General features: G+C 41.1%; 1 protein-coding gene across 3 annotated transcripts in view; it reads left to right on the plus strand.

Moving 5' to 3' along the window:
- LOC121867403 (FMRFamide receptor-like) overlaps positions 1–23,831 on the plus strand; it is a 114,058-nt gene that overhangs the window by 87,179 nt on the left and 3,048 nt on the right. For all 3 annotated transcript variants that reach the window (XM_042367316.1, XM_042367318.1, XM_042367317.1), the window contains 5 exons: positions 10,649–10,734; positions 21,080–21,147; positions 22,232–22,491; positions 22,761–23,127; positions 23,393–23,554. In XM_042367316.1, coding sequence (XP_042223250.1) covers positions 22,259–22,491; positions 22,761–23,127; positions 23,393–23,554 — 762 coding nt within the window. In that variant the 5' untranslated portion in view covers positions 10,649–10,734; positions 21,080–21,147; positions 22,232–22,258. The remainder of the gene's footprint in view (positions 1–10,648; positions 10,735–21,079; positions 21,148–22,231; positions 22,492–22,760; positions 23,128–23,392; positions 23,555–23,831) is intronic.

Raw genomic sequence — 23,831 nt, forward strand, 5'->3', positions numbered from 1 at the left:
GCCCTCCTGTCTGCTGAGGGTTGGCGACCACAGTCCTCCACTCTAAATATTTTCGAACCAAATAAATTCTCTCAGATATTGCTTCTCTCTGGTGATCCAAATTCTCATATCATTCTTCCTTCTCACTCACTCTACCGTCCCTACTACCGTCACAACTACCGTCCCTACTATCGTCACAACTACCGAATAATCTATACCATCATAATTGTATTTCAGTGCCAGGCTCTCACCAGCATCTGCTTTACAATAGTGCCAACTGCTCGTACCAAACTCTTCCTTCCTTCCTCATCCTTCTTCCTTCCTTCCTCCCTCCCTTCCTTCCTTCCTTCCTTCCTTCCTTCTTCCTCTCGGCTCTGCAACACACACACACTCTGGAGATAATTAACACAGTTTAGTACAATGAACCACTGATTATGGCTTCGGGTCTGACTTTAAGATACAAGATGATAATAATAATTAAAGGCTCGTTCCCAGAGCTGACAGGATAGATCTGACAGGATAGATCTGACAGGATAGGTCTAACAGGATAGATCTGACAGGATAGATCTAACAGGATAGATCTGACAGGATAGATCTAACAGGATAGAACTGACAGGATAGATCTGACAGGATAGATCTAACAGGATAGATCTGACAGGATGCCATCAAGAGACACAGGTTCAGAGTGCCAGCTGTTTGTAATTGTTAAAAGCGATTCTCTTCCCTGAGTTATGAGTGCACTTGTATTTTAAATGGCGAAGCTTATGTGACGTTTGCAGTGCGTCCTCTGTGTTGGTGAGAGATAAATTTGAAATTCATGACGGAAATGAATTATAGACAGACAGATTTTCCATGAAGAGAGAGAGAGAGAGAGAGAGAGAGAGAGAGAGAGAGAGAGAGACTGCCATTATTACTTTAGTTACCCTTAAGACATATACAACTACTGGGCCGACTGCCATACCACAAGTCCAGATGTAACACGGGAGGTGAGGTTAGGTGAGGTTAGGTTAGGTGAGGTTAGGTTAGGTGAAGTGAGGTTAGGTGAGGTTAGGTGAGGTGACAAGAATAAACGTTATTTCTCCACTGTTTTGTTGATGATGAAACTAAAAACAAAATATTGAAGTATAATGAGAACAGAATCACCTGAGTGTCTATGTTATCTTGTTATCTTTACCTCACGTTAAGTTAGGTGTCTGTGTTACCTTGTTATCTTTACCTCACGTTAAGTTAGGTGTCTGTGTTATCTTGTTATTTTTACCTCACGTTAAGTTAGGTGTCTGTGTTATCTTGTTATTTTTACCTCACGTTAAGTTAGGTGTCTGTTATCTTGTTATCTTTACCTCACGTTAAGTTAGGTGTCTGTTATCTTGTTATCTTTACCTCACGTTAAGTTAGGTGTCTGTTATCTTGTTATCTTTACCTCACGTTAAGTTAGGTGTCTGTGTTATCTTATCTTTACCTCAGGTTATTACAACTTAGAAGCACAACCATTCCAAAAAAACTGGTTATAATAGTGATATAAAAATAAAGAACAGACCAAGAGAACATTTGCTGAACACTAATCATCTGGTAACAAATGTATAATATATTGAATAACGCATAACAAGATTAGTAGCCGCGTACTGTTATTAGCTGACACACAACAGAACTGGGAGAGGGGACGCTCTTCTGAAGTAATATTAAATTTATAGAAGAAAAATAATAATCATTAATTTTATCTCACAAGAATATTAGACTCGTGGCGTTATCCATTTATATAAACTATATCTTGGCGTAGATATATTTATTATTATATACAGTTATACAAATCTGTGTCAAAATTTATTCCGATGCAAAGTCCTGAAAACTATACTGGAACCTAACCTAACCAAAGACCTGAAAACTATACTGGAACCTAACCTAACTAAAGACCTGAAAACTATACTGGAACCTAACCTAACTAAAGACCTGAAAACTATACTGAACCCAACCTAACTAAAGTCCTGAAAACTATACTGAACCTAACCTAACCAAAGACCTGAAAACTATACTGAACCAACCTAACTAAAGACCTGAAAACTATACTGAACCTAACCAACCAAAGACCTGAAAACTATACTGGAACCTAACCTAACTAAAGTCTGAAAACTATACTGAACCTAACCTAACTAAAGACCTGAAAACTATACTGGAACCTAACCTAACTAAAGACCTGAAAACTATACTGGAACCTAACCTAACCAAAGACCTGAAAAACTATACTGAGACGCCCAGGCCGGTATATATATGTACAAAGTTTCAACCGATGACAGTAAAAGGTTTTAGACAGGAAAGTTTCTACTCTTCTTTCTGTCTAGTTATAATAAGAATCCTGTTTCTGGTGTATGTTAACATCGGGGAAGAATTAGGTTAGGTTAGGTTTGGTTAAGTTAGGTTAGGTTTGGTTAGGTTTGGTTAGGTGGACCATCCAAGAAACGATTGTTGAAAGTTCTCTCAAGATACAAAGTTTTGGGTGAAAGTTCTTTGCTGTTGAAAGTTTGTTGACGTAAGAGATAACGAACTGCCCTTACCACAGTGGAACATTCTATATAGCGGACTGTATGGAGAGGAAAGTCCATTATATTAAGGGACTGTTAGACACAATACCTGAAGATGACTGATGATTTAACGGATGGCTAATTGGACAGGATAGAGGTGGATAATGCAACAGGTGTGTGGTACAACAGGTGGATAATGCAACAGGTGTGTGGTAGGACAGGTGAATAATACAACAGTTGTGTGGTAGAACAGGTGGATAATACAACAGTTGTGTGGTAGAAAAGGTGTAGGAGTCACGGGTCCAGGAAATAATGAACAAATAATAATAGTCCCCCCTCGTGTAACGTGGATGGCCGGCCCAAGGGCCACCGAGGCGTGAATTTGTTTAAGGTGTAGAAGCTGTCGCCAACACAACCACCACACCCTGAGTTAACGAGAGCTGTATGACCCAGTGTCAATAAATAGTCCGAGAAGACCGGTTCCGAATTACTGCTGGGTAGACAGAGGCAAATGGCGAAAAGAAACTTGTCCATAGTTTCACCCTGCTGACCATTACACACACACACACACACACACCGGTCTGCTCGCTCAACTGAATAAGGAGATAAAACTATTTTTCTCGGTAATACTGTATTTCCACACTACCGCTTTCTATTATCTCTATAGGAGGGAGGGAGAGAAGGGGGTGGAGAGAAGGTGGGGGGGAGGGAGGGAGAGAAGGGGGTGGAGAGAAGGTGGGGGGGAGGGAGGGAGGGAGAGAAGGGGTGGAGAGAAGGTGGGGAGGGAGGGAGAGGGGGGGAGAGACAGGAGCTGAATAAGAGTTGCTTTGTAAACAGAACAACAAGGAACAACAATGTAGAGAAAAATCCCCATTAGTAAGAGGGGGAGTGAAGGAGTGAGTCAACAGAAGGGATTACCGGAGCGAGGGATTGAGGTGATTTTTTCAACATCAAGGTAAAGGATTAGTGGGAGGATTAGAAGAAGGGTTAAGGGGAGGATTAGTGGAAGGATTAAGGGAGGATTAGTGGGAGGTTTAGTGGAAGGTTTAGGGGGATTGGTGGAAGAATTAGGGGAAGGATTAGGGAATGATTAGTGGAAGGATTAGGGAAGGATTAGGGAATGATTAGTGGAAGGTTTAGTGGAAGGATTAGGGAAGGATTAGGAAGGTTTAGGGAAGGATTAGGGGAAGGATTAGGGGAAGGATTAGGGGAATGATTAGTGGAAGGTTTAGTGGAAGGATTAGAGGAAAGATTAGGGAGAGGATTAGTGGAAGGATTAGGGAATGATTAGTGGAAGGATTAGAGGAAAGATTAGGGAGAGGATTAGTGGAAGGATTAGGGAATGATTAGTGGAAGGATTAGAGAAAGATTAGGGAGAGGATTATTGGAAGGATTAGAGGAAAGATTAGGGAGAGGGGATTGGAAGGATTAGTGGAAGGATTAGGGAATGATTAGTGGAAGGATTAGGAGAGGATTAGGAAGGATTAGTGGAAGGTAGAGGAAAGATTAGGAGTGGATTAGTGGAAGGATTAGTGTATTCTGACTGTGGCGTAAAGTAACTCGTGTTCTCAAAGGAGAGATGGAGAGAGAAGGAAGGAGAGATATAGAGAGAAGGAAGGAGAGATAGAGAGAGAAGGAAGGAGAGATAGAGAGAGAAGGAAGGAGAGATAGAGAGAGAAGGAAGGAGAGATAGAGAGAGAAGGAAGGAGAGATAGAGAGAGAAGGAAAGATAGAGAGAGAAGGAAGGAGAGATGGAGAGAAGGAAGGAGAGATAGAGAGAGAAGGAAGGAGAGATGGAGAGAGAAGGAAGGAGAGATGGAGAGAGAAGGAAGGAGAGATAGCAAGAGAAGGAAGGAGAGATGGAGAGAGAGCGTTGTAAAGAATGAACCTCAACAAAGCTCCTGCCGACACAGTTCATAGACTTAGCTCCAACTTTGAGAACGCGAGTTACTTTACGCCACAGTCAGAATACAATAATCCTTCCACTAATCCTTCCTTTAATCCTCCCTCTAATCCTTCCCGTAAACCTTCCTCTAATCCTTCCCCTAAACCTTCCACTAATCCTTCCTCTAATCCTTCCACTAATCCCTCCCCTAAACCTTCCACTAATCTTTCCACTAATCCTCCCACTAATCCTTTACCTTGAAGTTGAAAAATCCACCTTAATCCCTCGCTCCGGTAATCCCTTATGTGGTTAAAATAATCCCTTCTGTTGACTCTCTGTTTCACTCCCCTCTCTCTCTCTCTCTCTCTCTCTCTCTCTCTCTCTCTCTCTCCCCACCAATCCTATCTTATATGCTCAGTCAAAAGAATCCCACACTCCTACACTCCCACCTCAAAGGAATCCAGTTCAACTCAAATAATTTCATAATCCTTCATTCTGATCAGAGAAGGCCTTTCAATCACCATATTCCCAAGGTATCTACAATAACCACAATCACAACATTAAATCACACTTTAACCACAATCAATAACACAACAACATTGTATATGTCATTGGCTCAAGTATCTGTCACATGTCTGATGGCTAAAATCATCTCCTCTGTCTCTCGTTAACACTTGAGGAGGACCCTTTGAGTGTGACTTCCTTTCCTCTCCCCACCCCTCCCCTTCCCCTATCTCTCTTAGCATTCTATAACATCATTCAACATTATTTCTCTCTCCACCAGCAATATAAACATTCTCTCTCCATTACTCTCATTCTACCTCCCTCACCATGTGTAGGAACATTCTTTCACTATCCTTCTACCACTTTCTACCTCAACTAACATCTCTACAACTCATCACGTTTACGAATATCGTATTTTTTCCTCCACCTAACCTAACCAAACAACTTAATTACGCTTTAATAGTTTACAAATATATTTCATTAATACATAATTTAAAAGAGCCATTTACACCAATTAAAATATTATCATTAGTCTACCTGTCAATTATACCTGTTACCTGTATGTCTAATGATAGTTTTGGAATATAATTAACCTCACAATCCCCCGCGACATCAACGCCAACCTGCACAGTGTAGTTCCTCCAGCGACGGCCACAACACCTTCTGCTATTGCTATTGCTACTGTAGGTTACGTACCCACACGATACACGCAGACACTTTCTCATATCAAAGTTCCAGTGACGAATTTAGCATTTTATTGCCACCAGTTGCCTGATCTTGGGATGCTCTCTCTCTCTCTCTCTCTCTCTCTCTCTCTCTCTCTCTCTCTCGTATGTATCTAGGCAGCCACTTGTATTTCCATTAAGGTGTCAAATGAGCTTCCACCATCATCAGTTTTGAGTGTCTCACATATGATAGACTTGGCTCTTTTATGTCTTATATGTACTACAGTGAAACCTCTTTATAACAGACTTCTATCTCTATAATCTGTTAAATAGGGGTATCACATCTAAAGGACTCTCGATATAACGGACTTTCATTCCTATACAGTTCGTTAGATGGAGGTTTTACATCTAACAGACCTTTGATATAACGGCATTTTCTCTCCATGTAGTCCGTGGAATAGAGGTTTCACTGAATACAGGAATCTGACTTGAGTTACCATTAGCGGGACGTCAAGAACGGCTCTGTGACGTCAAGAACGGCTCTGTGACGTCAAGAACGCCACTGTGCATCAAATCCCTGATCTCTCGCCTTGTTTGTCCTGGCTCTCAGACGTGTAGTTTGTTTACACTGTCAACGATCGTCTATCACGGGGCCAACCACCTCTACCTCACCCTTCTATACCTCACTCCTCACCATCTCTACCTCACTCCTCACCATCTCTACCTCACCCCTCACCATCTCTACCTCACCCCTCACCACCACTACCTCACCCCCCACCACTACCTCACCCCTCACCACCTCTACCTCACCCATCACCACCCCACCCCACCCACCACCACCTCACCACCTCACCTCACCCTCACCACCTCTACCCCACCCTCACCACCCCACCTCACCACCACTCCCACCACCACCACCACCCCACCTCACCACCACCTCACCACCTCACTCCACCCTCACCACCCCACTACCCTCACCACCTTTACCTCACCACAACCCCACTCACCTCACCACCACCTCACCCTCACCACCTACTCACCTCACCACCTCTACCTCACCCCACCACCTCTACCTCACCCCTCACCACCTCTACCTCACCCCTCACCACCTGTACCTCACCCCTCAAAACTAAGGTGATAATTCCTCTTAAAAAGGTAAAAGTTTCTGAAGACAAAGTATTCGTCGCGGAGAATTCAGGCCAACAGAACTTCAAGACAGGATTGTAGTCGTTTCTCAGAGTGTCAGCAGCAGTCAGGAAGATGTGACTGAGTTTTTTTTTTTTTTTGTCGCCACTACACGCCAATAAAGACTGGTGGGGAAGGTGACTGTCTGTGGACTGACTGTGGACTGTCTCTCTTATGTTTTTAGAATTTCTCGTGAAGGGTGACAGTTTAGTGATACAATTGGCTATATATACAGTACACGTCATCCTCAGAAGTAAAACAGATTAGAATATACAGTTAAACGTATGATAAGAGTATTAGACATAACACTAAGAGAAGTATACATAGAAATAATAAATCTTAATAGTTTAATAATAAAGCTTTCTATAATCTAGTCTCATAATGTCACCAAACCTCAAAATAATTAAAAAAAAATATTCGAATCTTCCTTAATACCTGGTGATCTATGATATGAAACAAGGTCACCTGATTACCATGTAGCGATGATAGCGGGTTGAAAGGAAATGTTATCACTAATATTTAAAAAAAGTTATTATATCATTTGTTTTACTAATTCGATTAATTGTTATTGTAGATGGAATTGGAAAGGATTTGTGGAGGGAGGAGAGTACAGTAGTGTGTGTGTGTGTGTGTGAGTGTGTGTGTGTGTGTGTGTGTGTGTGTGTTTTAAGGGACTCTAGCCAGCATCTCCATGGTAACCACTTGCCTAGCGTCTACTGCCTTACACGCTGCCATACACTTACACATTACTGTATTTTACACATTACTGTATTTTGTTATTCATATACAACATGTTTTATTGTCTTTATGTATACTGTGGTATGTATAACACTGATTTTGATTTTTACATACATTAATAACACTACACGTATATATACACGTTAGGTTACGTTAGTTGATCATTTAACTAAACATTACTTGAAGGTGTAATTATGGTCCAGAGTCTTAATGCTCAAAAAAAAATATATAAATTTCAACTTAGTTTCATCTATACTTGGAACGGGAGAAATTTTGTTGAGTATAGTAAAGTCTCAGTATGACTTAGACACCGACACTGTCTCGCTATTTTTCTTTTTTTTTTGTTACTGGGATTAGCTCACCCGTGCACATCGGGTCCTGGGGGGCGAGAATGTAATAATAATAATAATAATAATAATAATAATAATAATAATAATAATAATAATAATAATAAAGAAATACAAAAATGAAAAAAAGATCAAAAGTGAGAAACAATATATGTATGTCGTGTTGTCAATAGTAAGAGAAACAATTGAGACCCTGCAATTGTGTGTAAATGAGGCAGAAAGTCAGATCAGCAACCTGGGACTTGGTCATATATGGCAGCAGGGTCTACCATTAGACAACACATTATGCTTCCAATATCTTCCCAGGCGGTAGTACCTCAGTCTCAGTTATTTGCCCTATGACGAGAGAGAGAGAGAGAGAGAGAGAGAGAGAGAGAGAGAGAGAGAGAGAGAGAGAGAGAGAGAGAGAGAGGAGAGAGAGAGAGAGAGAGAGAGAGAGAGAGAGAGAGAGAGAGAGAGAGAGAGAGAGAGAGAGAGAGAGAGAGAGAGAGAGAGAGAGAGAGAGAGAGGAGAGAGAGAGAGAGAGAGAGAGAGAGAGAGAGAGAGAGAGAGAGAGAGAGAGAGAGAGAGAGAGAGAGAGAGAGAGAGACTCATAGTTTACCAAGTGGCTCTTACTGGCTCAATCTATGGCTCTCATTTAGTCTCTACTAATATTTGTCTATATAACCTTTGAGTAATGATGGAAGGATACTTAAGCACTTCTTCAATGTGTTTTTTTTTTCCTTGTGTTTGATTCTGGCATAAAATATTTCTTTTACACGAGAGGTTAAGACAATATCATGGTACTATAATATTAATTTCATCTCTTCTCTCCTCTTACCGGGTAGAGCACGGGTTCTTGTGTGTGTGTTAGTGGGGGATAAACAGCGCTAACACACACTCCTGCGGGGATAATAATGTAGCAGGTGTATCTACAGAGGCTGAGGTGTGATATAATTTCTGTAGGTAATGTACTTAGTTGGAGTCTCTCTCTCTCTCTCTCTCTCTCTCTCTCTCTCTCTCTCTCTCTCTCTCTCTCTGAAGCACGCAACCCTTTAGAGTTACCAACAGTTCTCTCAACCGTATAAGTAAAATAATCAGGTTTATTTTTTAGTACGCGATGACTTCACCTCCAGTTGCTGCCGTGTTCCCTATAATACTGGGGCGTCTGTGTCTACTGTTACCGAGTGTCTTCTGCAACCACTCACTCCCCTCCTTCGTCACTTACATAACCAGTCTAGTCAGTACGTTAGGTCTCGGGGTTTAAGCTACTGTACGTCATCAGTCTTCACCTTCTGTCGCCCCCTCCTCCTCCTCCTCCCACCTGCTCTTCCTCCTTCAGCTACCCCCTCTTCCTTCCTCTCATCCCTTCCTCCTTCTCCTCTCCCCTCCTTCCCCTTGTCACCACGCCTACCTCCTTTACAACAAAAACGCCTTTTAATAACCACACCTTAACCAACATCACATATACCCTCAAGAGCATCCACATCCAACATTTTTTTCACACATTTCTGTTACTTTCAACATCACATTCCTCCAGATCTTTTTTTCCTCGAGTAACATTATGTAATTTCTTCCGCCCCAACTTTTTGTAACCTCTTGTAACAGGGAGGGTCTTTGAGGTGCAGTTTATGGGGTGTTGACGTGGTTAATAAACAACAATAGACTCAAGTGCTGTGCCAGGCTGTGTAGGAGTCTTCATGATGCTCTGTGTGTGTGTGTGTATGTTGTTGAACTGGTGTGTGAAGTGACGTGTCTTGTTGATGTTCGTGGTGAGTAATAGCAGTTGCCAGCTGGTTTTGTATCGTTATCTGCTGCCATCCAAATTGTCAGTGTTGTATCATTACAACCTTACCTAACCTAACCTAACCTACTGCTATACTTCTTAATTATATTGACCAAGACCTCCAAAGTCCCTTATCTCATGGTTCCCGCGTTGCATAACCCTGAAGCGGACCTTATCTCATGGTTCCCGCGTTGCATGACCCTGAAGCGGACCTTATCTCTTAGGAAACACTTCACGGGCAAACTAATTCCTCTCCCTCGCTGCTGCTCCTTGAAAGTGTTCGCTCGTGCAAAACTTTCCCTCGGCGCGACTTGCAATTATATTCCACGGTGCAATTTCCATAACTTTCAGGAGACTTTTATCTTGTTTTACCTTGTCTTACCAATTCAGTTATTGACTCCCTTTTCAACACTACCTTATGCATAGGTTGTGAAAATAAACTGATTCATTTTTACTGAAGTTTTGGATGACCACAAAAGTAGCCACACCTTCGCGAATAGCATTAATTATCTCAACAAAGGTCAAAGGTCAAAAGAGGTATCTGTTCTTACACTTTAGGACAATGTACGGTGGTTAAGTGACCTAATAAAGTGTACAAACATGTATTGGTCTTGTTTCTGTAGTTGCGAGATATAAACACATATGAAACTGGAAATAACGATTAAATATACTTTTGTTACATTACTGTATAATGTTAGGGAAGAAAGTCAGGGATAGACTGAGTGAGGCGGGGGAAAACCACTGTTACAAGTCACTGTCAACACGTGATAACTTGGAATTGAACTAATCTTACCACTAGAGGGATGAGGGGTTGTGGTGAGGGGGGGAGGGGGATTATGGTGGGGGGGATAGAATTGTGGGGGGAGATTAAGGCTCTAAGTTACCCATGAATATTTTTTAAATAAACATTGCTACTCTTCTAAGCTTCTAATATGAACTAAACATAAACTTACTCCCGTCATCAAACTAATTTCCAGAGACTAATATTATTGTTGTTTTGTTTTATGTTTGTATGTTTATTTACACTGACCCTCATTCACGTGGATTTTTAATGTTTATTTCAGAAGCTGGGGAGGGACGTGAGGCCAGGCCGGAGCGTGATAGGCCGTGAGGTAACCTGACCCACTGTACCGCCACCTTAACCCACCAGGTGAGTTGTGTACCTGTTAACGAGGTGTATAACAGGTGAGGTAAGAGTAGAAGTATGGAGTGGCAAACAAAACTAGAGACAGACAAATAATAAACGGGAGGAGAGAGAGAGAGAGGAAGAGAATGATAGTAAGAAGGAAGAGAGAGTGTAAGAAAAAATATAGAGCGGGTGAAGAAAAATGTAAGGGAAAGAAAGGAGGAGAATTGTAGGAGTGGGAAAAAAGTATTGAGACAGACAGAAATCAACCAATGGAAGGAAGAGGGGGTGGGGGGTTAGGTTCTACGTGACACAAGGCAGCCAATGGGGGAACGACCTACGTGACACAAGGCAGCCAATGGAGGAAGGACCTACGTGACACAAGGCAGCCAATGGGGGAGGAAGGGTGGACCTACGTGACACAAGGCATCCAATGGGGAGAAGTTACGTGACACAAGGCTGTAATGATTGTTTATCAGACCATAGCTTACAGCCCAGAGAAGAACAGCATATATAACATAAGAAAATAAGGAGTCTGCAATAGGCCGGTTGGCCTGTGCATGGCAGCTCCTGTCGAGAGTTATTACCACTCTCTATCATCCATGAATCTATCCAGCCTCCTTTTAAAACTCCCCAGCGTTCCAGCACTTACTACAAAGTTGCTAAGCTTGTTCCACTCGTCCACCACCCTATTTGTGAACCAGTTCCTTCCTATCTCCCTCCTAAACCTAGACTTATCCAACTTAAATCCGTCGCTACGAGTCCTATCCTGCTCGGTTATTATAAGAACTTTATTGATTCCTTTCACCTACTTAAATACTTCTGTCATATCTCCCCGCACTCTTCGTTTTTCTAGGGCATGCAAGTTTAGTTTCTTTAACCTATCTTGATATGGAAAGTTTCTAAGTCCCGGAATCATATTCGTCATTCTTCGCTGCACCGACTCCAGTGAATTGATATCCATTCTATAATAAGGGCACCAGAACTGAACCGCATAATCGAGGTGTGGCCTGACTAACGCAAGATATAGTTGCAATAAGACCTCTGCACTCTTATTACTTACACTTATAGATATAAAACCTAATACAGTACTCTGTTTGCCTTATTTCGAACATTAACGCACTGTTTTCTAGGCCGTAGGTCCAGGCTTACAAATACCCCTAGGTCTCTTTCACAAGTCGACCTCTCTAGGTTGATGTTGTTAAGGCCGTATACGTTGACAGTATTTGTTCTTCCAGTATTAAGTACGCTGCACTTGCTGGTATTGAATTTCATTTGCCATTTCTCTGACCACTCCTGCAGTTTATTTAAATCCTCCTGTAGTGCATTTGCATCCTGCCCTGAATTAATCTGCCGCCCTATTTTGGTGTCATACGCAAACTTGCTTATGTCACTGCTGATCCCAGTAACTAGACCGTTTATATAGATTATGAACAAGAGTGGGCCCAGTACTGACCTCTGGGGAACCCCACTGGTTACACAGCCCCACTCAGATTTTACACCATCTACACTGACCCTCTGTGTTCTATCGGTGAGCCATGATTTTATCCAATTTAAAACTTTCCCCTCGATACCATGAGCCTTAATTTTTCTAAGAAGCCTCTGATTTGGTACTGTGTCAAACGCTTTGCTAAAGTCCAAGTAAATAATATCGTTATTACCGTCATTATCTACTACCTCGAAGACTTTCCTAAAAAACATCAGCAGATTTGTTAGACAAGATTTTCCCATTGTAAACCCATGTTGAGAATCGTAGATTAATTTGCTTTTCTCTAAATGCGATCGAATGCTATTTGCTGTAATTGATTCAAGAAATTTCCCCACTACTGACGTCAAACTAATCGGCCGGTAGTTCGACGCTGATGCTCTGTCTCCTTTTTTAATATGGGTACTACATTTGCCTGTTTCCACAAGTCTGGCACAATTCCCGTGTCTAATGATTTTGTAAATAAATTTACGAGGGGTCCGCTAATCTGTTCCCTACACTCTTTCAAGACTCGAGGGAAAATTTCATCCGGCCCTGGGGATTTTGTTTTCTTTAGTTTATTTATCTTTTTAAGAGCATCCTCTTTTCTGATAGTGATATTCTTTAATTTCTCTTCTTCGTTTCCCCTAAATATCAGTTCCACCTCTGGAATTTCCTCGTGAATTTCTTCTGTGAAAAATGATAAAAATTAAGTAGATGCCCTAGTGGTAACCCATGTAGGTTGACACACCCTACAGTGAGATGAAGACCTGACCCAGGAGAGGTACCTGAGTTAACCCGTGTTACTCAAGAAACTACACCTGGACAAACTGTCCAGACCTGAGTCAGTGCCTGACCCAAGAGAGGTCAGTCACATTGACCCAGAGTCCTCACCGCCACGCGATTAGCTTAACCCGGTGACATGACCATGTTAAATAAATCACACTCAGCCAAGACACACCCGGGTGGTAATAATTAGGAAGCATTACTGACCGGCGACATGACCACGCACCTGGGCAAACACAGCTGTCCAGATCTAACCAGTTTAATATTAATTAGGAGAGGTCATCTGACGACTCTCCTCCAATATAAAGACTCTACTAGCATTACTTTCACATCACTGAAGACAGAAGATGGAGTCATGCTCTTTTCTAGTCGAGGTTGGGGAGACTTCCCTCCCCAGCACCGCGTCTCCAGCTAGCAGAGTCTCCCACAGGAGACATTTTTTTTATTGGGCACTCCCCTACATCCTTGTGTAAGGTGAAGCGCAGAAGCGTTTACAGCGCCCAACAGGGAAGCATGCTAAGTTCATGCTTGCCTTTATGTCTCATGAGTCAAGGGCGTAGAAGCCTGAAGAGTCAATCGTTTTTGTCATCAAGTTATTAGAAGCTCCAACAACTCCCTGAATATGAATTCGCAACTTTCAATTTACAACAGGTACCTACTTTACTGCTAGGTGAACAGGGACCAATTGGGGCAAGGAAGTATGTCCAAACAACTTTTCCACCGGCCCAGGAATCGAACCTGTGACATCTCGCTTACGAGGCAAGAGCGGTAGTCCAGCACTCCCTTCAACAGCACCTGCTGGGCCTCCCTCAGGTCACACGTGAGTCATTGTCAGAGCGATCCATAAGGTGAGTTACTTACGGTGGGAAGTGTATCCGTTTCATGTTTGTGTCCGAGAGTCAGTGTTTAGTACCGTAAATATAATGTTCTAGTAACTTCGATATACAGTGAGTTCTGCTATAACGCGTGTTTTGACAACGCGAATTGGCTCTAACGTGATTTATGAATAGAGGAACGATATTTGTATAACGCGAACGCTTGTTTGCTGTAACGCGATTTTTGCTTACTATTTCTCCAATTTTGTGGTATTAACTGTGAATATGGTAAAGAAGAATATCTCCAAGAAGCGTTCTGGTGATCGCATTCCCGGTGATGATCGTAAAAGAAAGGCTATAACCCTTGAAGAGAAGCTCGATGTTATCAACCTCAAAATCACCCTTCTCCCCATCAAGTTATATTCATATTTTTTCAAGGTAAAGTGTTACATTTATTGTATGATTTCATTGTTAGATATGAATGTAACATTTATTTAGACTGTGCTATCCTTTGTGTTAGGCTAACTACGAATTTTTTTCGATTTCGAGTAATCTGCACCTAACCCTATTTTCTCCATAAGCCCTGATATTTCTATTACACGAATTTCTATAACACGATGTTTTACAAGAACACTACTATCGCGTTATAGCAGAACTGACTGTAATGTTCTATTAATGTGTCTGTGTCATTGAGTGAATAATAAATATCTGTACTTAGAATTGGTTTAGAAAATTCCCCCTACGAATATAATATACCAAGTGAAAGTGAAGAATCCCCCTCATTACAAGGCAGCCAATGGATGAGGACTTACGTGACACAAGGCAGCCAATAGGGGGAGGAGGGGGTGAACCTACATGACACAAGGCAGCCAATGGGGGGAGAGGACTTACGTGACACAAGGCAGCCAATAGGGGGAGGAGGGGGTGAACCTACATGACACAAGGCAGCCAATGGGGGGAGGGGGGTGAACCTACATGACATAAGGCAGCCAATGGGGGAAGGAGGGGTAGGACCTACGTGATACAAGGCAACCAATGAGGCACAAGGAATAAGTCACATTTGAGGAGAGTTTTTCAGCAGTTGTCACTGACCCGGAAACCCACATATCTACACAGAGTTATATCCGGCTCTTGGGGGAAAACTCTGGGCAATACATCCGGCTCTTGGAGGAAACTCGGGGTAATACGGCTGTTAAAACACACATTTAATCCGAGACGTTTTAAGGTCGTTTGTGGATTGCTTAATGATTCAAGCTGAACACACACACACACACACACACACACGCATGAAGCATTTTTCTACCACAACATTTTCCCTCACCACCACGCTCTTTTTCCCCTGCCGTCATCAATTACCTCCCTTGAGTCCCCTAGAGAAATGAGTCGAGGATTTCTTCATGTCAGACATTGTGTCGTAACGAGATAATATCCTCTTGGCGACGTCACTGACCCTTATGAACCTATATGAGACCAACAAGTTCCCAACGTGTATCGTCTCTCTGGTGTCATATACTCTATCGGCCTTTTTATCACTATACCTCAACGCTATTTACAGGTCGGTGTTATTTTAAGCTCTCAATAACACTTCTATATAATACCTTTTGTTCATCTGTTACACCTGTTAGTACGAATTTCTGTAATGTTTAGTTAAGTCAGGTTTCAAAGGAATTCAGTTTATTTTGTTTTAAGGATTTGTTTAATTTAATTTGAGAAGGACATGGGAGAGAGAGAGAGATATCCATGTAGCAAAATCTCTATGAAATATCATATTAATAATAATATAACCTACTGTAATTAATTTTCCCCATACGTCTCTTCTCTTACCTGTCTGATATAATTAATCACCTGTTCCATCAGATATAAATGACGTTAATTGTAAACAAAATTTAATTAACTAAATCACGCGTTCAATCCTTCAATAAACAACTAAAAAAAATATATTACTCTAACAACAACATTAACAAAAATATATACAAAGTATTATTGACCAGAAAAATCATTATAACTTCAAACTTTATTTCCATTTCTGATAATCTTTTTTTTTTTCATTTTATTTCGTATTTTATTTATTACTCAAAGTAGATAACGAAAAAAATTATCGTTTGGTTACCTTGTCTGATAAAGTATTCTCTCTCTCTCTCTCTCTCTCTCTCTCTCTCTCTCTTCTCTTCTCTTTTTTCTGTCCTTTTTTTTCTTCTTCAATTCTCTATTTCCTTTCGATATCCATTTCCTGCGACGCGTCTGCCAGCCTTTCCCTCTCTCAAGCTATTTCTATTTTCTTTTTTCCTTGTCATCGCCTTTCTCTCCTCCTCCACCCCTCTCCATTCCACCACAGCCCACTCAGTTCCTCCCCTCTCCCACTCCATCGCTCCCCACTCCTTCCACTCTCCCACTTCCCCCTCTCCTAGTTTATCTTGTAGATTCTGGACATAGAGGTCAAGGCGCTTTAGTAATGTGTATCTCAGAGAGAGAGAGAGAGAGAGAGAGAGAGAGAGAGAGAGAGAGATATCCTTGATTATCCTCTTGCGAATTAATAAGAAAATGTGATCAGGTGTGAGAGGTCATGTTGAGGGCCAGGGGTCAATAATGTGGCCGATATGTTATGAGGACACGACCACATACCTCGCCTTCATATGTTGGGGAATCTACTGACTTCTTAGTTTCTGTGAGGATCATGGAATATAATAGTCGCGTGATGGGTTAGTTCAGTGTGTGTATGTATGTATGTATGTATGTATGTTAATGTGTGTCTTATGTATGTTTGGTGATTTGTATAACTAATTGTGAGTTCATATATGCGTATTTTTATCAGTCAATTTATGTGTATAAGTGTATTTTGAGTTGATAAGTGTATTTTTGTACTTATACTTCCTGACGCATCATACACTTTATATTTTTTTTGTTCTAATATAAGCTAGAGTCTATACCACATTATCTAACTTTTAATTTACCGAATATCTATAAACTGTATGACTCTATACCGTATATACTGTAATTACTCTACCGTATATAATTACTCTACCGTATATTACTCTACCGTATATAATTACTCTACCGTATATAATTACTCTACCGTATATAATTACTCTATACCGTATATAAATTACTCAAGACTCCTACTGTATAAGCAGTTCCTTCACCTCTTCTAAACTAAACTAAACTAACCTAACCATAAGACTCACACAAGCTTCATTAATTTTCTATTTTGTTTATTCTATCGATCTTGTGAAGTTGGTGGCTATATATCCGGCAGGTGACTAATGGTTGATTTACGGTGAACTAGAGGGCAATGACGTGTGTAGTGTGGGCAATGACGTGTATAGTGTGGGCAATGACGTGTATAGCCTAGACAATGACGTGTGTAGTGTGGGCAATGACGTGTGTAGCCTAGCCAGTGACGTAGAATAGGGACGCAGTGGCCGAATAGTTATAGAGTACTTGGATTCTGCTCTAAGAGTCCTTGGTCCAATCCCGAGCCTTATGTCGAAACACCTATCCTGGGGTAATTATCTCACCTGTAATTCCGTCCACCTGTATCGTAGAGCTCACCTTAATGACCACACCACCGACCTTTAAACTTCCATTAGTGTGAAATATTGTAACTATTAACAAAAACGGAACTCTTTGAATACTGTTTTTGTTTTTTTACGGTAAATTTGGTAAATAAATCATTGTTTTCACTTATCACTGTTGCATTAAGGTAAATTTCTCTACCTGTGAGGGGAATTGACCAGGTGAATAAATTTTGTCTGGGGGAATATCGCGTGTTCAACTTAATGTAAATAGAGACAATGCCTTCCATAACACGTGAGATAAGTCTTGTGTAACCCGTATATAAATCTTGTAGCAGTCGAGAAAAAAAATGATTACTCTCTCCAAGCCGGAAATAAAGAGTATGTATCACACACACCACCCCCAACCTCTCCCCTCCCCCACTCACACCCTCTCCTCACCCCCCTCCCCTCTCCTTAACCCCTGCCCCCACTCTCCCCTCTCCTCACACCCTCCCCCCTCCCCCAGTCAGCACCTGAATGTTACCTAACTGTAATGTACGTGTTTCTCACATCACATCACTTCACATCACATACACACCACATCATGTGTTAAACCTTGAAAAGAAATTTGTTAAAACGATTCTACATTGTTGATTGATTGAGTGATTGATTGATCCCTGGCGACGCAACAGCTTAGGTCATATTATGTCACTCCACATTGTAGGAATTGTACACACACACACACACACACACACACACACACACACACACACACACACACACACAGTACCTTACCCAGCGTCTGAATGCGTAAACTAATCCTTTTTTCTTTCATTTCTTAGCTTCCTCTTTAGTTATCTATATAGAAAAACTATCTACTTTTTGGAAATATCTTGAAACTTGTAAATAATAATTGAGAGCACGACAACCAACAAGGAAACAAAAGACGTAAAAAAATTCCACTCTCTTAATTCAATAATAACACTGGGTGCCAAAAATAGTGCGAAGGATATTAGTCTGAAAATGAAACCCCACTTTCCATAATGTATTCGACAGCTTACGTAGTGTGTGGGAGGCTGGCCACGTGCATTTGACAAGTCGCTTCGGATTTCCTGAGGCTCCAACTTGACAGGGTTTTCGTGGTCAATTTTATAATCAATACAATGAATGATTCCCAGCGCCGAGAACTATTGATGATTTGTAAAGCTAATCATAATATAATAGTATAGGTAATTAAGTAGAGTTAGCCTTAATTAAACCAGTGTCTAAATCACTTGAATCACATATCTTACGAAACTAACCCCAGACTCACATAGCAACTTACGAAACTAACCCTAGAATCACATAACTAAATTAAGCTAACCTCCCGAATCAGCTATCGTAGAAGTATATCCTTAAACCACTTAAAATCCTGTGTTAATGTATAATAAGTTGTTCTAGCCATTTTAATAACCTAGCCTTACCTTTGGTGTGGGTCTAGACGAAGGCATATTGGAATTGAAGTTTAATAAGGTCAAGTGAATGGTGAATATTAGTTGTTTCTGAGGTGCATATTGGTAAAGAAACAACAGACAGACAGACAAAGAACACACATGCCCACAGACAATAAACAAACAGGAAAAAAATATAAATCAATTAAGACACAAGACTAAACCCCCCAAAAAAGATAAATTCTAATCGTAAAATTTTTCATTCCAGAAGAGAAATTTTATACATATCATCTCTCTCACACCAAGGTCTTCCAGGATAAGACTAAGACATGAAACACGCATATTTTCACCAGCTACTAGTGTTTATTTCACAGTGGAGATATTTTTGTTTTATTCATTGAGTCTGTATCCCCTTCCCCACTGTTGCCAGATCCCCTACATAATTCCCCTTTGGTAAAAAAAAAGAAGTAAGAATATTTTTTTAAGTGTTGGTAGTGTGTAATAAGGTAAAATAAAGCTAATGATGAGAAATTCCTGTTTGTGATGTTAATGGTACGTACATACATACGATTGTGGATTCTTTTTCAAACATTTATCAAGACGAATCTAAAAACAGTAGACAAGATTAATAACAACAGACTGTAACCAATTCTACATTATGTAGTTGTACCAAAGTTTACAAGTGAATATGTAAAACCTGTCTTGCATATTTTATTAATACAAAACGCGGAAGGACAGTCAAAGAACCGATTGGATGATGGTTACTCAGTCCACTTTAAGAGATATAACGAAAGATCCAAGGAAATTGAAATGCCAGTCGTGAGAGCGTCAGGGAGGAGTTGCGGTGGGGTGAAGGAGGGAGGGAGTAAGGAAGGGGGAGGAAAGTAGGGAGGGAGGGGGCAGCAGGGTGAGGGAGAGATGGAAGGAAATGAGGGGGAGGAGGGGTGGACAGTACAACAGGACCCTATATGACCAGTGGATGAAAGAGAACGTCAACTGGATCTGAGATAAATCATAAGTTGGTGGATTGGTTGATATTAGGATATTGGTGGTCCTCTTCAGTGGTAGGGAGGTTAGGGACCCCAGAGTATATGGAGGTTATGAGAAAAGTTTTTATCTGTTAGGCTAGTGATACAGTGTGTGTGTGTGTGTGTGTGTTTTGGTTCAGCGTGTATGTTTTTATCTATATGTACGTATACAAGTGTGTGTGCCTTATACATTCATCTTTAACTACAGTGGTCCCTCGGTTAACGAGCACAATCCGTTCCAGCAGGTTGCTCGTTAACCGAAAAACTCGTTAACCGAAACCATTGTTTCAATGGGATTTTGGGTAATTGGTTCCAGCTCACCGAAAATTGCCTAAATTCAACAAAAAAGGTAGAAAAGTACACTTACTTTGAGGTGTGTATGTAGAAGGCTCCTGGATAATGATGATGATGATGGAAATTAGAATGGGGGTGGAGGAGAAGGAAGAAGAGAAGGCATTGGGGTGGAAGAGAAGTCACCCCATGGCACCATTTCACCCATAAAATTTTAGTTCTCTTGGTGTATTTCAAGATTATTTTCTTTAAATCAACACTGCACTGCATTATATATTGTCAATATGTAAATAATTTTTCAAAATGACCAATAATTTGCTTGGAAACACAGAAAAAAGCATTTAGTTGAAGAGAGTCTCAAGCAAGATGTTACCTCCACTGAAAACAGAGAGAGACTAACGCCTGTCTGGTGTGTTAACAGGCTGGATGGCACGCCAGAATATAGTTTCTTTACCTTCAATTATGTTCAATAATTGTTAAAATGACTAAAAAAGTTAATATTAAACTTTTAAAATTATTGAATAGTATAAACTTCTTGATATTTACTAAAATAGTAAGGAATGTAAGCCCTAAAACCGATGACTGTATTGGTGGACTAATACCACAGCTGGTGGACCGCCAAATGCAAGCGAAAACATGTTGAAGTTGGCTCATAAAAAACTCAACCGGGACCACTGTATACATAAAACCTTCATTATCATTCTCATAAAATTCCTTGCATAATATAATGACTGACAACAGCTCATTGATTATATAAATTTAAAAAAAATCTGATGCTGTTTATGGAATTTGTTATTGTACAGTCCTCTTCACTAGTGCGTTTATAGGGGCTCCTCAGGTTTGGTGCAGTGTGGAAGTCCATGTAAACGCACTAGTGAAGGGGACTGTACCTAGGCTATAAGACGAGCCCCTGTAAACGCACTAGTGAAGGGGACTGTACCCCTGTAAACGCACCAGTGAAGGGGACTGTACCTAGGCTATATGACGAGCCCCTGTAAACACACTAGTGAAGAGGGACTGTACTTATGCCTAAATGACTGACTCTTCTCTTATTTTCCAGAGTGATGAGCCAGAGAGAGTCTTAGATCCTATTGGCAGTCTACCTATGGAGTCTCTTTTGTTTTGACGGTACGTATTAAATTCCCTTTTTTGCGTCAGAGTTGAATACCATAGTTAACTTAATGTATATATACAGCATTTAAGACATCACAAGGTCAAAGGGTCAACAGTCAGAGGTCACAAGGTCAAAGGTCACAGAGTTAAGGGTCACTGGGTTAAAGGTCATTCGGATGGTTTAAAAGTTTCAGAGTTCAAATGTCAGATAAAGTTTCAGCTTTGATTAGTGACAGAGTGAAGGGAATATTTCTTACATGCGAGTATTTTCATCAGGTAATATTCTGTCTTTTCATGTATTTATTTTGTTTTCTCTCTGTCTATCTGTTTATCAATCGGTCTATCTATCTTCTATCCATATGTCAATCCATTTACCTGTCTATCAATCTGTTAGTTTTTATTTATCTACCTGTCTCACACAAGTTTATAAGTATATTCTATTCTATACTATCACCTCACTTCACCTCATGTCACGTCACCTCACCTACACCAGTCCTTCTCTCTTACCTCACCTACACTAGTCCTTCTCTGTCCCTCACCTCACCTCCACCAGTCCTTCTCCCTTGCCTCACCTTAACTCCACCAGTCCTTCTCTCTTAACTCACCTCACCTACACCAGTTCTTCTCTCTCCTTCACCTACACCACCACTAACACCAGTCCTCTCTCCCATCTCACTTCACCTACACCAACACCTCTCACCACCTGACACCATTTGCACCACCACTTTCATCCTTGTTATCCACACACACACACACACACACACACTAGTACAGCTCAGTGACATATTGCTTAGCGTGTTGCGAGGCCCCTTCTGACACACGGCACTAGTACACTATGAGCAGCTTGGCCATCTGTGCTCGCTTTATGTTCACACAATGGCGATAAATTCCTTTAGGTTACAGAGTGCCTGGCCCCAGAGAGTAAACGTTATTGATGTTGTTTTGATGTAGTTTTGAGGAAGATATTGAAGTTATGTAGTTTTGAGGAAGATATTGATGTTATTGATTTAGTTTTGAAGAAGATTGAGAGCATTAGGTTGGATGGAGAAAAAACTGTAAAACCTGTTATCTCTATTAACTTATTTCCTTCCCGTGACAGACTCTCTACTCTACAGCCACCACCAAGATGACTCTCAACACTACCCTCTTGGAGACCATGGAGGAAGAATTCAGTACCGAGGGTTCCATAATGGATAATGAGACGTTGATGGAAGTGGGTGATTTAATGTGTTTGGAGACTTACAATGCCACCGCGCCATCACCCAGGCTTTTGCGGTTCATCGTGTATGGTTTCTTGTTAACCACTGTTGGCTTGCTGGGGGTGGCAGGCAATCTCATATCCATTACAATATTGTCTAGGTACTGTATCTAAAGTTTCCTATCTGTGTTGTGTCCACGTATGTAAATTATGTATCAGTTATTGGTATTTACATATTCAGCTTTGAAGTTATTAGCGGAGATTTTCTTTTTCACCGTAATTCCTTAGACAGGTGATAATTTAATGTGTTTTGGGGATGATATAGAAATCCTTGCAGCCGATTCTTTGAGGTTAGATTAGGTTGTTTTTCATATATCAACATCACGTGACCTTGTGCCTGTGGTTTGTCACTATAGTCTTCTCACTTTAGGCCCAAGATGCGATCGTCTATCAACTGCTGTCTAATCGGCCTCACCTCCTTCGACATGATCGTCACCACCACATCCGTGCTTATGTTCGGTCTGCCGGAGATCTGCGAGTACACACACACAATGTTATGGTACTCTGAGGGCGTCTACCAGAGAGTCACGCCCTTCGTCTTCCCTCTGGCGCTAGTGGCACAGACGGGATCGGTATATTTGACAGTGACGGTGACAGTAGAGCGTTACATAGCAGTGTGTCGGCCGCTACGTGCAAGGTATCTCTGTACATATGGACGGGCAAAGGTGTACGTGATCAGCGTAGCTCTGTTCTCCATCCTGTACAACATACCGAGGTTCTGGGAAGTGTCTAATAAGGTGAGGCAACCCCTCTTTACATTCTTCCTCGTAGACTTTGGCACTCACTGTAAAAGTTTAACCCTTGTATTGGAGTATTTCAGGACATTTAAGCTTATTAGTGTAAAAAATAAGTATAAAACTATTCGTAAGTGTTTATGTGTTTCTGTGTATTTACGTCTGGTTGAGTGTGTGCATATGATTGACTTTCTTTTAAATGGACGCCCTCATAAATCTACCTCAATCACCTCCACCTTACTAAACGTGTCTCTTGCGCCCCTAACAGGAGTGTAATGTAGACGGCGAGACCTTTGTGATCGTGGTACCGTCAGCGCTGCGTCTGAACCCTTACTACATAGAGATCTACATCATGTGGGTTTACCTGATAGTCATGTACCTGGTCCCCTTCCTTAGCCTCATGATCTTCAACTTCTTCATCTATAAAGAGGTGGGTTCATGTGTCCTCCTCCCAAGGCTGCCTCACTGTCACACCTTATACTGCGTGAGGTGTTGACGACCAAGATTCATCATGCAATTGTGTTAGTGATGCACTCTCTCTCTCTCTCTCTGATTCAATCTTACGTTTTCTCCCCCTCTCTGTTATCTCCTTTTATCTCTACTCCTTCTTTTTCTCTATCTTCGTTTCTATCCTACCCTGTCCCCCCTTTGAAAATCTCTCTCTCTCTCTCTCTCTCTCTCTCTACATTTGATGATTGTAGATATTG

This window comes from Homarus americanus, unplaced genomic scaffold (genome assembly GCF_018991925.1).
Source record: "Homarus americanus isolate GMGI-L3 unplaced genomic scaffold, GMGI_Hamer_2.0 scaffold31050, whole genome shotgun sequence".
In the NCBI taxonomy this organism is placed as follows: domain Eukaryota; kingdom Metazoa; phylum Arthropoda; class Malacostraca; order Decapoda; family Nephropidae; genus Homarus; species Homarus americanus.